This window comes from Eublepharis macularius, chromosome 10 (genome assembly GCF_028583425.1).
Source record: "Eublepharis macularius isolate TG4126 chromosome 10, MPM_Emac_v1.0, whole genome shotgun sequence".
Classification (NCBI taxonomy): domain Eukaryota; kingdom Metazoa; phylum Chordata; class Lepidosauria; order Squamata; family Eublepharidae; genus Eublepharis; species Eublepharis macularius.
In genome coordinates, this window is record NC_072799.1 from 42,957,067 (window position 1) to 42,971,093 (window position 14,027).

At 43.5% G+C, this 14,027-nt stretch overlaps 1 protein-coding gene across 2 annotated transcripts in view; it reads left to right on the forward strand.

The window, feature by feature from the left end:
• Window positions 1–14,027, forward strand: part of LARP1B (La ribonucleoprotein 1B) — a 58,742-nt gene that overhangs the window by 28,654 nt on the left and 16,061 nt on the right. For both annotated transcript variants that reach the window (XM_054990211.1, XM_054990212.1), the window contains exons 10-14: window positions 1,551–1,720; window positions 2,773–3,144; window positions 4,109–4,229; window positions 5,580–5,788; window positions 6,086–6,192. In XM_054990211.1, the coding sequence (XP_054846186.1) occupies window positions 1,551–1,720; window positions 2,773–3,144; window positions 4,109–4,229; window positions 5,580–5,788; window positions 6,086–6,192 (979 nt within the window). The remainder of the gene's footprint in view (window positions 1–1,550; window positions 1,721–2,772; window positions 3,145–4,108; window positions 4,230–5,579; window positions 5,789–6,085; window positions 6,193–14,027) is intronic.

The window sequence follows — 14,027 nt, forward strand, 5'->3', positions numbered from 1 at the left end:
CTCCGCACGCCGCCCCGCCAGTGGCTCATGGCTGCTGTGCCTGGCTGGGGGTGTGTGGCGGCGGCAGCTCCGCAGCACACGCCTCCACCCCCAACACCCCCTCCGGCGCCTCTCCGGGGTCCTCGCGCCTGAGGCCACCACCTTCCTGGCCTCTATGGGCGCGCCGGCCCTGCTGGCAAAGGCAGTGAGTTATGATGATATGTATGAGGAAATGCAAAGCAGCTATTTCTTGGTCTCAAAGGTTGATGTCAAAAAGACAGAAGCATTCAGAATGAATGTTTCTATTTGTTTCATGTAACTAAGGGGCTCAGATTCACTGAATCTCTGCTGTTAGTAGGTTGGTGGTACAGTGATCATTCAATGCATACCCTTTTTTGCTATTCCATCACTAAACCAAAAATGGACATTTGATTTGATACAAAGTTTGCTTTTGTTTAGGTAATACTATAACTGGCAAACCAATCTGAGCAGTAGTCAGGCAAAGCAAATGGGTGGCAACATGGTGTTTGCATGGTTCCTCAGTATATTATGTCTGGGATTTATTGTTGTTTTGTTACAGTTGTTTTCTCAGCTTTCCTTTCACAGTTTTTCTCTGTTTTTCAAGTTGAGCCTGCTGGTTGACATACATTGCTGTGCAGCTTACTTAATTACTATTTACCAAGAAGTGGCCTACTGGGATACTTCTGAATCAAAGAAATATTCTCCTTTACATTACACTGGCTCTTACAGATATTCTGTTGGCAGAAGTAGATTGGCTTGGATCTGTCAAACTAGTTCGACGTGTGCTACAAGACCTCTGCTGTGGAATGTGCTTCCTCTTCAACTAGCACTTTTGCTTGCTCAAGATCAGTGGTTTTCAATGAGCCGTTGAGATACAGAATTGCTAGCAGAAGAGGACGCATGCTCTGAGGTAGAGTTCATCATATGGACAAACTTGCGGCTGCTGCCATTTTGAAGTTTTGAAGTCATTTAAAAATGCCTGATTGGGCCAATGTTCTCCTCCACCAAGACCCTCCCTCATGACTGGGGGGCAAGAGCACAACACTGCAGGCTTGCAAGATTTTAAAATGGCAGCAGCCTCCTGATGGCAGTCTCAAGGACACCTTCACATCCAGTTTGGCCCTTAGATTCAAGCCACCTTTTCTTGTGACTCTCCTTCCCTGGCAAATATTGCTAAGGGGTTGAAGACCCTTATTGAGGTGGGAAGTTGAATTTGATGAGATTGCTTCTGCATTCTCTTCTGTGAACAGAACATCCATATAATTCAACCCATTTATGCTTGACATCCTACCAAGTAAACAGAAGTTAACTTCCCAGTAGATCCAATTTATCTTTACCATTTGTGCTGTCCTTTAGCATGTGAATGGTTTCTCCTTTTAAAAAAAAGTCTTGCATTTTGAAGTTTACTTAGTTTTTGTGCATGTATATTTCCTATCAGGTTTAGCTTAGATTAAAAACAGAATTTTCAACTCTGAAAGAAAAGATCCAAGTCAGACAACAGTAAAGTGTAATTAATCTATTCAAAATGAAGACATAATATTTACTTTTAGAATCTGCTCCAAGCTCTCCAAGAATGGGAAGTCAGAGTATTAAGAAAAACACAGAAATAAGTAATCTTCAAACACTGTCTAAAGGATTGTCTACCAGCTTGCCAGATCTGGACTCTGGACCTTGGATAGAAGTTAAAAAAAGACATCGCCCATCACCAGTTAAGCCAAAGGTACTGTAGAAAAAGAAACAACAGAGAAAGTACATTATTATTAGCTCAATTCTTGTAATATATGAGCGAGTAAGATGCATTCCCATGATTAATAACATAATGATAAAGTCCCTATATGTTAACTTTTCTGGCATGATAGCTAATCTTGGTCGTTTGGCTACTTTTCACTTAGCAAATTTTTTCCTGTGAAACCTTCAAAATGTGTTTGAGATAAGAGCAGTAGTCTAGAGACATTTCAACAGTTCATAAATCAGATCTCCTTGCTATTTTAGCTGTAACTTGACAAATCTTACTAAAATCTAAAAGAATATTGTATTTGATTTTAGTGATTTTTCCCAGTATCTTTGCAGAAATCTTGTTTGCTTGAAAGGGGGTATTCATTTGTCCTTATATCGAATAGCCATGTGTCATCCCTATGGAGATAAAAAGCTCTACAACAGGGCCATCCCAAATTAGACTATAAATTTTTGAAAACCCAGATTATTTAATCTGAAATTTAAAAATGAAGAAAGTGAGAAGGAAATCTGAAGAAAGCTGCTGGGCCAGCAGGGATGGAGCTAGGAAAGGGCCTGCATTTTCCCCCAGAGAGAGAGCAGTGGGAAAGTTGGCAGTCTTACCAATTACCACAATCTTCTTTATTGATTTCTCACTCAGAAAGGCTAGCTGCTTGTTGCTGGCCCTGGCTTGAGCCTTGAGATAATGGAGCATGGATAATGAGGAGGAGAAATGGGTTTGCAAGAGGCTGTGTGTGAAATGCTTGTGACTTCTTCTCCCCCTTTTCTCTTAATGATGCATGGTAGGAATATCCTCACTTCATGGAGACATCCTCACTTCACATGCAGTCATATGGGTAGCTCCAATTTATTTTTTTTCTCACCTGCCATTCTTGGTGGTTCTCCCTCTTTTGTCCTCTTCTTTTGTCCCTCCCCCAAGATTTGCCTTTCACTTTCCTTTAAAAAAAAATTTGCCTTGCATCTAGGTCCTTATTTTCTCATATAGTAACTAGCTTGTAGCCTTTATTCATTGAAAGTATCATACTTTCGTCTTTTTAGGAACCTGTGCCTATACTTGAGGAAATGTCAGGTCAGCAGCAACCACTGCCACGAGAAGAACAAGAACAGGAGGAGCTTGACTTTTTGTTTGATGAAGAGATGGCACAAATAGAAGGCCGCAAAAACACCTTTACAGAATGGTCAGATAGTGATTCAGATTATGAAATAGATGATCAGGACTTGAATAAGATTTTGATTGTAACACAGACACCACCATATATGAGAAAACATCCTGGGGGAGATCGCACGGGTAACCATGTATCTCGGGCAAAAATCACATCTGAACTTGCCAAAGTCATTAATGATGGCTTATACTACTATGAACAGGATTTGTGGATGGAGCAGAGTGAGAATGATTCTCTTGCTTTGAAGGTAATTATACCTTTGAACTGTTTGACAGTTAATTCCAATAAACTGGTTTCTTGGCCCAATTTTTATTAATAGAGAACTGCTTTAATAGATGAAAAGAATATATATTATGCCTTAGAACTTCACTTTTTGTTTGTGAACATTGTGTTTTGGCTTAATTTCTGGTTATTGAGATTGGTAAATTAAGGGTAAAAATCCATAAATATTAATAGATAAAGAATAACAGTTCAACAAAAATGTGTACTTGGTATTTTATTGTAAATCATCTGAAATGCAGTTTTGTTGATGGTTGTGTTGTGCAGTTCTTTATCGGTTTTGTGTAGGTTTGGGACTTGGCTGTAAATAGGTGAATAATACTACATAATTTTGAGAAAGTAAAGTGGACCATTATCAAAAAGGGCGGGGGGGGGGATAAACTGAAAGCAAGTGACAAGATATTAGCAGCATGTAGCCTGTTCAGGAGGATAATATTATTCAGTATCCTGTTCACTTGTAATGTTGCATCAATGACTGCATCAAGGTATGTTCTCTAATTGCTTTTGAAAGGAATGTGATATGACTACATTGATTTAGTGTGTGATGTTACTATCCAAAATTAATGACTGGGTGGGGAATCTAGGCATAATTTGCTTTTCGATGAGAAACTGAGGATAATAGGGCATTTATTTGAAAAAGAGGAAGTGGCTCTTTTCAGTCTTGTCAAAATGTATATTCAGAGCCTTTGAGAAAGATGATCTGCTATTTTAGGCATGATGTGACCCTGGAGAGGCTGGTCAAAATATTTTACTATCTTCATGAGCTTTGCCCAATCTCACCACTCTTCATTGGACAGCAATTAAACAGACAGCAATTGAACTCTTCATTGGACAGCAATTGAACTTTCTTCTTCATAAAATAATTTAGTATCCTTGCAATTCTGTTATTTGTATAGATTGTTACAGATAAAAGTTTATCTTCATTTCCACAGGAAGTTGAAAACTTTAAGAAATTAAATCTTATAAGTAAAGAAGAATTTGACAATCTCACCCCTGACCATATAATTGATCCAAATCAAGAAGTCCCTCCAGGTCCTCCAACATCTCAACAAGGTATAAATCCATAGAGTTAACATGTTCATGAGTAAAAGGGTTTTATCAAAGTAAGTTATCAGTTACTTGATATGTGCCACCATGTTGAGGGGTTCCATGGTTACTCCTTGTATTCATGAGAGGCTTCCAGGATGTACAGGTTTCCTATTCAGCTCATGTATGGGGCCTTCTCTGTTCATGATCTGAGGATGCATGCATGGAACAGTTGGTGACCTTGCACAAGAAGGAGAGATGTTAACTACATTATCAAGAAAAGTATGGTTGCTCATGGTTTTTTATTGATAGTTTTTTATCAATTAATTGTCATCACTACTTAAAACATCAAATGAAGCAATACTTATTGGTATTGCCATTGAGTACAGTTGTTATACGGGTACCTTTTTGTGAATTTTTTCGTGAAATGCAATTCTGTGAAGTTGTGACAAGGAATTTTATAATCATCATAATAACAACAACAAAAACAACACTTGATTTATATACCGCCCTTCAGGATGACTTAACACCCACTTGGAGCGGTTTACAAAGTATGTTATGATTATCCCCACAACAAAACATCCTATGTGGTGGGTGGAGCTGAGAGAGCTAGAAGCTGTGACTGACCCAAGGTCACCCAGCGCACTTCAAGTGGAGGAGGGAGGAATCAAACCTAGTGCTACAAATTAGAGTCCCATGCTCTTAACCACTACACCAAACTGGCTCTTTTGTTTTTCATGTGAAGGAGAGATATACGTACATCTGAGTACACACTACAATTCCATAGGGCACTGGAAATTCATGTAATGTAGTGCTGGGTGCAGAATGAGTGCTCCTTTTAAAAAGAGAAAGCTTCTAACTCACATGGTCATATTTTCAAAGTATGTATAAAATCTATAAGAGATGGCTGGATAAAGTTTTCTACTGATCAAATTAGACTTCCGTGCTCTGTTTAGCTCTTTCTCCTCTCTATGCATAGCAGAAGTATAATTATCCAAAACAGTAAACAAATGCAAAACTATGGCATATACATAGAACAATAAACAATTCGCTTTATTTTCTTAATTTACTTAATTTATAAAGGTTGCAGAATTGAGCTTTTTATCAGTGGGAAGATGTAAATCAACATAATTGAACCATGAAATTAAATGATTGATTAAATCATTCGTATGAATAATTTATTTAAATCAAATTTCCCATTTTGAAACTCATATTTATGAACAAACGTTCATACTGATTGATGCAACCAGTTACAGCCCTTATATGCAAACTAGTAACATCAGTTTCATATAAAATTTTGAATCCTATATTAGCCTCTGCCTTAAGAAAGTAAGGTGCTTAATATTCATTGGTCATTTTTCTGTTCTTTTGGTTTAGATTTAACTGAGGAGATGGCTTGTAAGTTGTTTGGGATTCAAGATGTACCTCCAACAACAGCTCGCTCACTGCCCACCGCTGTCCCTGAATCTCCTAGAATCTGTCCTTCCAGAACACCAAAAACTCCTCGTACACCAAGACTACAAGATCCCAACAAAACACCTAGATTCTATCCTGTGGTTAAAGAATCAAGATCCATTGATGCGAAGGTAACAAAAAGCCATTTACAACGCCAGTCTTAAAAATAATGTCAGTTTCTTTTTTTCAGAGGGCATAATCTCTGAAATACTTTTACTTGTGTGTCAGAAATTTTTCTGGTATAAAAATTATAATGACCTTGTTAAAGTGAGGCAGTTGGGTAGTGATGCTGAACTTTATGACCTCATAATGCAAGTGATATACAATATGAAACTTTAAGAAACTTGAGTTTAATTAGCCTGTGATTCTTCAGAAAAGTGACTCTAGTCACATCAGTAAAATATAATGATACATTTTATTTCTTATAGACACGAAGGAAAAGAAAAACACGTCACAGTACAAACCCTCCACTAGAAAGTCATGTTGGCTGGGTAATGGATTCCAAGGATCACAGGCCAAGAACATCTTCTATAAGGTAGTAGAAATGCGTCTAATGCTAATTAATTCTAATTTTTGTGTTCAGAGAATCAGTGGGAAAGTTGTTTATTTAAAGTATCATTTGAATGATGGAATAAATAAAATGGGAAGAAAATGAAGGGGAAAAATATCTAAGGCTGCTGTTAGTGATGTCGGGCAGAAAGTTTTCCTTTTTTTAAATTAGGAGTTTTATGTAATAAAGAAGACAAAACGTAAAGATACACAAATTACACAAAAACTAACCAAACAAAAAAACCAAACTATACAAACATAACAAAGGATAAATATAGAAAAGAAAGAAAAACTATATAAATTAAAAGGTTTCTAATTTTCTCTGCAATAAATAGTATTTTCAGATTTTCTAAGTTTTAAAAAACCCTCTTTTTTCTAATGACCAAATTCTTTAATCCATAAATCATTAAATCAAGTCATTAAATCAAGTCATTGTCTATTTTATGTAAAAAGTCAATAAGGGATTTCCATTTGACAACAAATGCACGTATTGTCTTCTCTCTGATCAGTGAAGTAAGTTTTGCTGTCATTGCTAATTCCAACACTTTTATCAATGGTGTGTCCGTTACAGGCAGTGTTGGACTTTTTCAATTTTGTGCATCTAATAGTCTTGCTTCTGTGATCATATATAAAAACAAAGTTCCATAGCTTCTTTCCAACTGAATAACCATCATTCCCAACAAAAAGGTTTCTGGTTTCAATTGTATTTTAAATTAAGAGTTTTATGTAATAAAGAAGACAAAACATAAAGATACACAAATTACACAAAAATCTTTAAAATCTTCTGAATTAGTAATTGTATTTGTGCCCAAAAAGCCTTTGCTCTCTTCCAGGTTCGCCACATATGAAAAAATGATCCTTCATGTTGAGCACATTTCCAGCATAAGTTCGAAGAACACTTGTACATTCTAGCCAGTTTCTCAGGAGTCATATACCAATGATACATCAACATCATCTTATAAAAATTGTCTTTAAGACTGGAGCTTAATATAAATTTTAACCCTTTTAACGACATATTTTCCCATCGATTGATATATCTTTCTGCTATTGCTTAAATGGTGTCTCCGTAGGCAAAACCAGAATCATCTGGAATAAAAATAATATTTTGGATAAAACATTTTAATCATAGCTGTTCTCAAAAGTGATAATTGAATTTTATCCCATCTTACCAAGACTCTTTTAATTACATTCCAAGTCTAAATATAATTATTTTGAAATAACATACAATTCATATTTGGCAGCATAAAACGCAAATATATTACCTTTTTGCAATTTTAAATCCTGTTTTATTTTCCAGTTTTAATTGATCTTGTATTTTCATATTTTTGTTAACATTTTAGTCTTCTGTTTATTAATCTTAAAACCCACTACTGTACCGAATTATTTCAACTTAACCATTAACGTTTCAAATCCCTTTAGGGGGTCTTTCAAAACCAATACCAAATCATCAACAAAGGCTCTTAACTTACAAGTCTCCTTTTTGACCTTAAGCCCTCCAACTCTTTCATCTTGTCTTATATCGCTATTCAATACTTCAAGAAAAAGTATGAACAACAGGGGCAACAGTGGTCAGTCTTGTCTTGTACCCTTTTGTATTCCACATGATTTAGTCAACTCTTCATTTACAATTAGTTATGCTGTCTGAAATGTATAAATCGATTTTACTCACTTTATAAAATTGTGTCCAAAATCCATAGCCTCCAAAACTTTAAACAAAAATGTCCATTTTAAATTGTCAAAAGCCTTCTCTGTGTCTTAAGAAAATCAGCGCTGATTGTTTTTCATTGCTTTTCTAAATACACCAAAATATCCAGTACCATTCTAACATTATCCCTCAGTTGTCTTTTAGGTAGAAATCCCACTTTGATCTTCATGAATAATATCCTGAATGATTATTTTGAGTCTTCCAGCAAATATTGTTGTAAACATCTTGTAGTCATTATTTAATAGTGATAGTGGCCTATAATTTCTTGTCAGTGTCTGATCTTGACCATCTTTTGTTATTAGTATTATATTGGTCTCTATCCATGTTTCAGGCATCATTCTTCACTATCTGCTACACTGCCCACTCTGTACATCCCCTAGAAAGAAATTCCTAAGCCCAACCCTAGCCAGTTTAGGCTCCAGACAAGATAATGAAAACACCGTTGCCATATTAGCAGATGAGGACCCAGTGACCTTGTATAAGGTCGGTCTTTTTGCCCTTGCAGCAGGAAAAATTCGAGAGAAGGTCGTGACAGCACAGGGCTGTCAATAGGCTGCAAGCACAATAGTGTAACTCTTATAGTGCTAGCTTGTATTGTATATTTTATCTGCTACTGTTTTATTGTTTGCAGTGGCCTTTGGTCCAATGCAATAAATCTTGAACTTGAACCTCGCTCTAAAATAGAATTCATCGTACTTTGTAAGGGTGTAGAAGTTCCTCTGCGAAACATTTATAGTTAATCTTTTTTATATCTTCTATAACTTCTCTTATTGTTATAGGTTCATTCATTTGTCTTTGTTGTTCTGTAATCCTGGGTAAGCTCCGCTTACTAATGTATTCATCTATTTTTTCACTGATATTATCAGCTCTTATAAAAATTAGAATAATACTGATGAAATGCTTTTTGTATATTCAGGGTACCTGTTAATACGGCATCTCCCTCTTGTATTTTCAATATTTTCTCTCCCCTTTTTCAATTTATATGCCAACCATTTCTCCACTTTATTTACAAATTCAAAAGTTCTTTGTTTAACATAATCTGATTTTGTTTCCATTTCTCTTAACGTTAACATTGATAATTGTTGCTGTAAAATCTTAATTCGTTGCAAAATATTTATATTTCCTGGAGATTTCTTTCATTCTTCTCCTTTACCTTTTATCTCATCCAAAATATTTTGTTTTTTCTTCTGATTCTTTCTCTTTATTTGAGTGTTGTGCTGTATTAAATAGCCTGTAATAAAAGCTTTACTTGCATCCCAGACTACTCTGGGGGAAAAAGTTTTCCAATGCTTTATTTTTCATGGAAGAATTTGTACTCTGAATATTTAAATATAGTCTGTTTATCAGCAGTTTTGACGGATGTTGTGCTGCAAATGAATCCTGAGAGAAGGGCTAAATGTGGGTTCATCTTCGTTCTTCTGTGCCTCCACACATGGGGACTGCGCAGGCGCAGGCCAGCCGCCGGAGAATTTTCTAGAGCTTCCATGGCTCCGAAGGGGCCGTTTGTCGCGCGCCTCAGCAACCGTTTTCCCGCCCAAACGGTCACGTGATCCTCCAGCGACCAACGGCCCCTTCCCTCAGTTCTCTTCTTGCCGCCGCTTGGAGAGAACGTGAGCTTCGTTGCTCTGTGCTTTTTTGTGCTTCGTGCTTTATTCTGACTGATTGCTTGGCTTTTGACTTCGGACTTCGCGACCTCGACTATTCTTCGGATCTCGTTTTGGACATTGTTGTGGACTCGGTAATTTGACTCGGACTGTTTTTGACCTTCCTTTCGCGTGCCCCTGAAGATGGCCTCAAAGGCTCTCTTCAAGCATTGCCTCCAATGCCACACGAAAATGGCCAAAACCGATGGCCATGAACTGTGCCTGTTCTGTTTGGGAGAGACCCATAATGTGACGGCCTGTAAAATTTGCCAGGGCTTCACCAGCAAGGCCCGGCAGGAGCGCAAGGCCCGATTGAATTCCTCCCTGTGGCAGAAGGTCATGTCCGGAGGCGCTCCGTTGCCCTCCTCCAAGGCCGGCCCAAGCCCCTCTGCCGAACGGCATTCCAGAGCTGGCTCAGTGGCCTCCGCGAGGTCGGGGTCGAAACCGCGTCCCCCGAGTACCTCGGCGTCGAGAGCGGCCTCTCCAGCGCAGGGACCGGTGCGGCCGCCCCGTAGCGCGTCATCTACCAGGTCGGATCCGAGACCAGCTTCGGAACCGAGGATCCTGGTACCGAGTCCCCGGTCGGAACCGACGGTCGGATCGGTTCCGATGAAGCCTAAGAGGTCGAAGCCGAGGTCCCCTTCGAAGGCGAGGAGCGCGTCGGTTCCGAGGTCTTCTTCGGAACCAGCGAAGAAGAAGAAGAAGACCAAGCATCATCGGTCGCCGCGTCCCGCTCCTCAGGAGGAGGTCATCGTGCTTCCTCACACGCCTTCCCCTCACCTGGGCTCCCCGGAGCCAGAGGACGTCTCCGTGCAGGTGCCGGATCCGATGGCCTTCGAGACGGTGCCCGCGGAATTCTCGTCGGGGCCGGAGCCGAGCCCGCACCGTCGGAGCCGACCATCGCTTGCCCTTCGGTCGCCGAGGCTGGAACCGAGCCCATCTCCTCGTCGGAGCCGTCCGTCGCCTGTCCGTCCGTCTCCACCTCTGGTCGGTCGTGAGCGGCATGGTTCCGGGGACAGTGTCCGATCAGTCCGGTCCACTGCGTCCCGGCATCGGCAGGCTTCCTACCTCCCCTCGCCATACCGTTGCCAATGGGAGGGGGCACCTGCGGGCTTCTCCGTGTCGGAACCGAGGCCTTCGACGTCGAGGTCGGCGTGGGCTCCCCCTCCGCTCCAGGTTCCGGAATCCCAGCTCGGTTCCGATGAGGAGGATGGGGAGAGCTTTGGCGGCTACCAGTCGGAGTCCTGGTCCGAACCATCGCCAGCTGAGGAGCTAGTGCCATCTGCGGACTCGCCATTCGAGGACCTCTGCATCTACGCCGATCAGATGGCAAGGATGGCCAAGGCTCTCGAGATGGACATCTCTTCGGCACTTCCCCAGACCAAGGACAAGCTCCTCAAACGTATCTATGGAGATAATCCGGCGTACGTAGGCTTCCCCATGCTCGAGGGTATTGAGGAGATTGTGGAGAAGGTGTGGCAGGTGCCCTGTGATCAACCTCCAACGTCCAAGCGCATCGAGCAGCTTTACAAGATCAAGCAGGGCACCTGGCCGGCGTTGGTGAAACACCCTCCACCTTCCTCCTTGGTCACAGAGGAGTTCAACCCCCGACGATCGGGTCACTCCTCGGTGCCTGCCGATAAAGAGGGCAAGAAGCTTGATGCCATGGGCAGGCGCCAGTACATCGTCGCTTCGCTGGGTCTGAGGATTGCCAACTACCAGACCATCATGGCAGGGTACCAGCTGTACCTCTGGGAGAAGTTGGCATCCTATACCCGGGACCTCCCTCCTGAGCAGAAGGCTGTGGTGTCCCTGCTACAGACGGAGGCTGTGAGGCTGTCTAAGCAGCAGATGAACGCTGGGAGCCACGCTGCTGACACTGCTGCTAGAGGGATGGCGTCGGCGGTGGTCCTCAGGCGCCACTCCTGGTTGCGGTCTACGGCCCTGTCCCAGGAGGTGCGTTCCAGGGTGGAGAGCATGCCCTTTGAAGGGGACTCGCTGTTCTCCAAATCGACCGACGAGACCCTGAAAAAGAAAAAAGAGGACAGGCAGACGGCGCGGTCCTTGGGTCTGGCTCCAGCGGACAAGCCCTCCTCCAGGTCACGGTACGCTCCCCGGTCCGGCCCTTACCACTACCAGGGCAGATACCAACAGCAGCGGCCGGGCTATCATCAGTATCCTGCCTACCAGCAGCGGCCCTTCCCTCCCGCACAACAGCAGAGGAGGCGTCGGCCCTTCAAGCCTCGTCAGGCACAGCAACCGGCCCTGCAGAAAGACCAGCAGGGCGCCGGGAGGCAGTACTGACAGGTCGCGCCAGCCGTACCCCCGAACTTTTCGGACAGACTTAGTCCACTCCTCTCTGAGTGGGAGTCAATAACATCTGACTCATGAGTCTTAACTATTGTTGAACTGGGGTACGGGCTGGAGTTTGTTGAGCTGCCTAGATGCAGTTCACCCCTGACAGCTGTCAATAACACTATGGCCGAGCTGGATGCGGAGATCGTGTCGCTCTTGGCCAAGGGTGCTGTGGAAGAATTGCCCTATGACGACTCTGTAAAGGGTTTCTTCTCTAGGTTCTTCCTGGTCCCTAAGAAGGATGGGGGCTTACGTCCCATCTTAGATCTGAGGGGCCTTAATGCCTTCCTCAAGGTGACCAAATTCAAAATGGTAACGTTGGCGGCTGTGATCGCCTTGCTGAAACAGGGGGATTGGTTTGCGGTTCTTGACTTAAAAGACGCATACTTTCACGTGGGCATACGGAAGGAGCACAGGAAATACCTGAGCTTTGTTTACCGGCAAAGGGTTTTCCGGTATAAGGTGCTCCCCTTTGGCCTGTCCACTGCCCCACGAGTGTTCACTAAATGTGTGGCCCCTGTGGTTTCCTTCCTACGGGAAGAAGGTTGTACTATCTTTCCGTACCTCGATGACTGGCTCATCGTGGCTGACTCAGAGTCTAGGCTGGTGCAGGACATTGGCTTGGTACTTAGCACATGCCAACGCCTGGGGCTCCTGGTGAACTTGGAGAAATCCAAACTGGTGCCCAACTGCAAGGTGTCCTACATTGGTGCACTTTTGGACTCTGTGGAGGGTAAGGCCCTGCTCCCCTTGGAGAGGGCTCGGTCCCTAAGGGGTCTAGTGTCCATGTTTAAAAGGAACCGGTTCCAGTCTGTGCGCGCTATCCAGTGCTTACTAGGGCATATGGCAGCAGCCACCTCTGTGGTGCCTTTCGCTAGGCTGCGTATGCGCCCTCTCCAGAACTGGTTTGTGCGGAGGTACGATGCTCTACTGCACCCTCCGTCCCTCAAATTCTCTATCCCGAGGGTCATCCTCTCCTCCTTGGACTGGTGGCTGTCTGCTGACAACTTGTTTAGAGGGACCCCTTTTGGGTATCAACACCATGACATCACGGTTACCACTGATGCCTCTCTGATGGGATGGGGTGCTTACTGTGGTGATGTGGCTGTGCAAGATGTCTGGTCTGACAGGGAAAAGACCCTCCATATCAATGTGCTTGAACTAAGGGCCATTCGTTTTGCACTTGTGTCTCTTACAGCACTGCTGAGAAATCGTCAGGTGTTGGTGCAGACGGACAACACGACTGCCATGTACTACGTGAATCAGCAGGGGGGCACAGTGTCCATGGCCCTGTGCCGGGAAGCCACACTCACTTGGCAGTGGGCTATCAAGAACGGCGTGTCGCTCCGTGCTATACACGTGGCTGGGTCAGACAATGCCCGGGCAGATGCCCTCAGCAGGGTCCCTTTACTGGAACACGAGTGGGAACTGAACGTAGAGTGCGTTGGGCCGATCTTCCAGATGTGGGGTCATCCAGTGATAGATGTGTTCGCCACTGCGGCGACCACCAAGGCCCACACGTTCTGTTCCAGGGCAGGGAGCGACCCCCTCTCTATTGGGGATGCCTTCCAGTTTACGTGGACGCAGGGCTTGCACTACATGTTTCCTCCGTTCCCCTTGATTCCCAGGGTCCTGTGCAAGATAGAGGAGGACGGGACGGACTGCATCCTAGTGGCCCCCTTCTGGCCACGGCAGGTTTGGTTCCCGAAGCTCCTGCGGATGTCCAAACGGACGTATGTGAGTCTGCCTCCTCGGCAAGACCTTCTCCTAAACGGGAGCCTAGTCCACCACGATCCCAAGCAGCTGCACCTAACGGCTTGGCGGATCGTTCCTCCCCGATAGGCTTTACTGACGAGGTACAAAGGGTCCTCCTGAATGCTCGTCGGCCATCCACTAGGCGCGCTTATGCGGCCAAGTGGCGCAGGTTTGAGCTCTGGGCACTTGCCAGAGGGGTGGTGCCTGACAGCAGTCCCTTGGGGGTTGTATTCGAGTATTTGTGCCACTTGCGTGGTATGGGCTTGAAGGTTTCCTCCCTCAAGGTCCACCTGGCAGCGATATCAGCTGCTCACACCCGAATTGAGGGTGCTACGGTGTTTTCTCACCCACAATCCCGCCAGT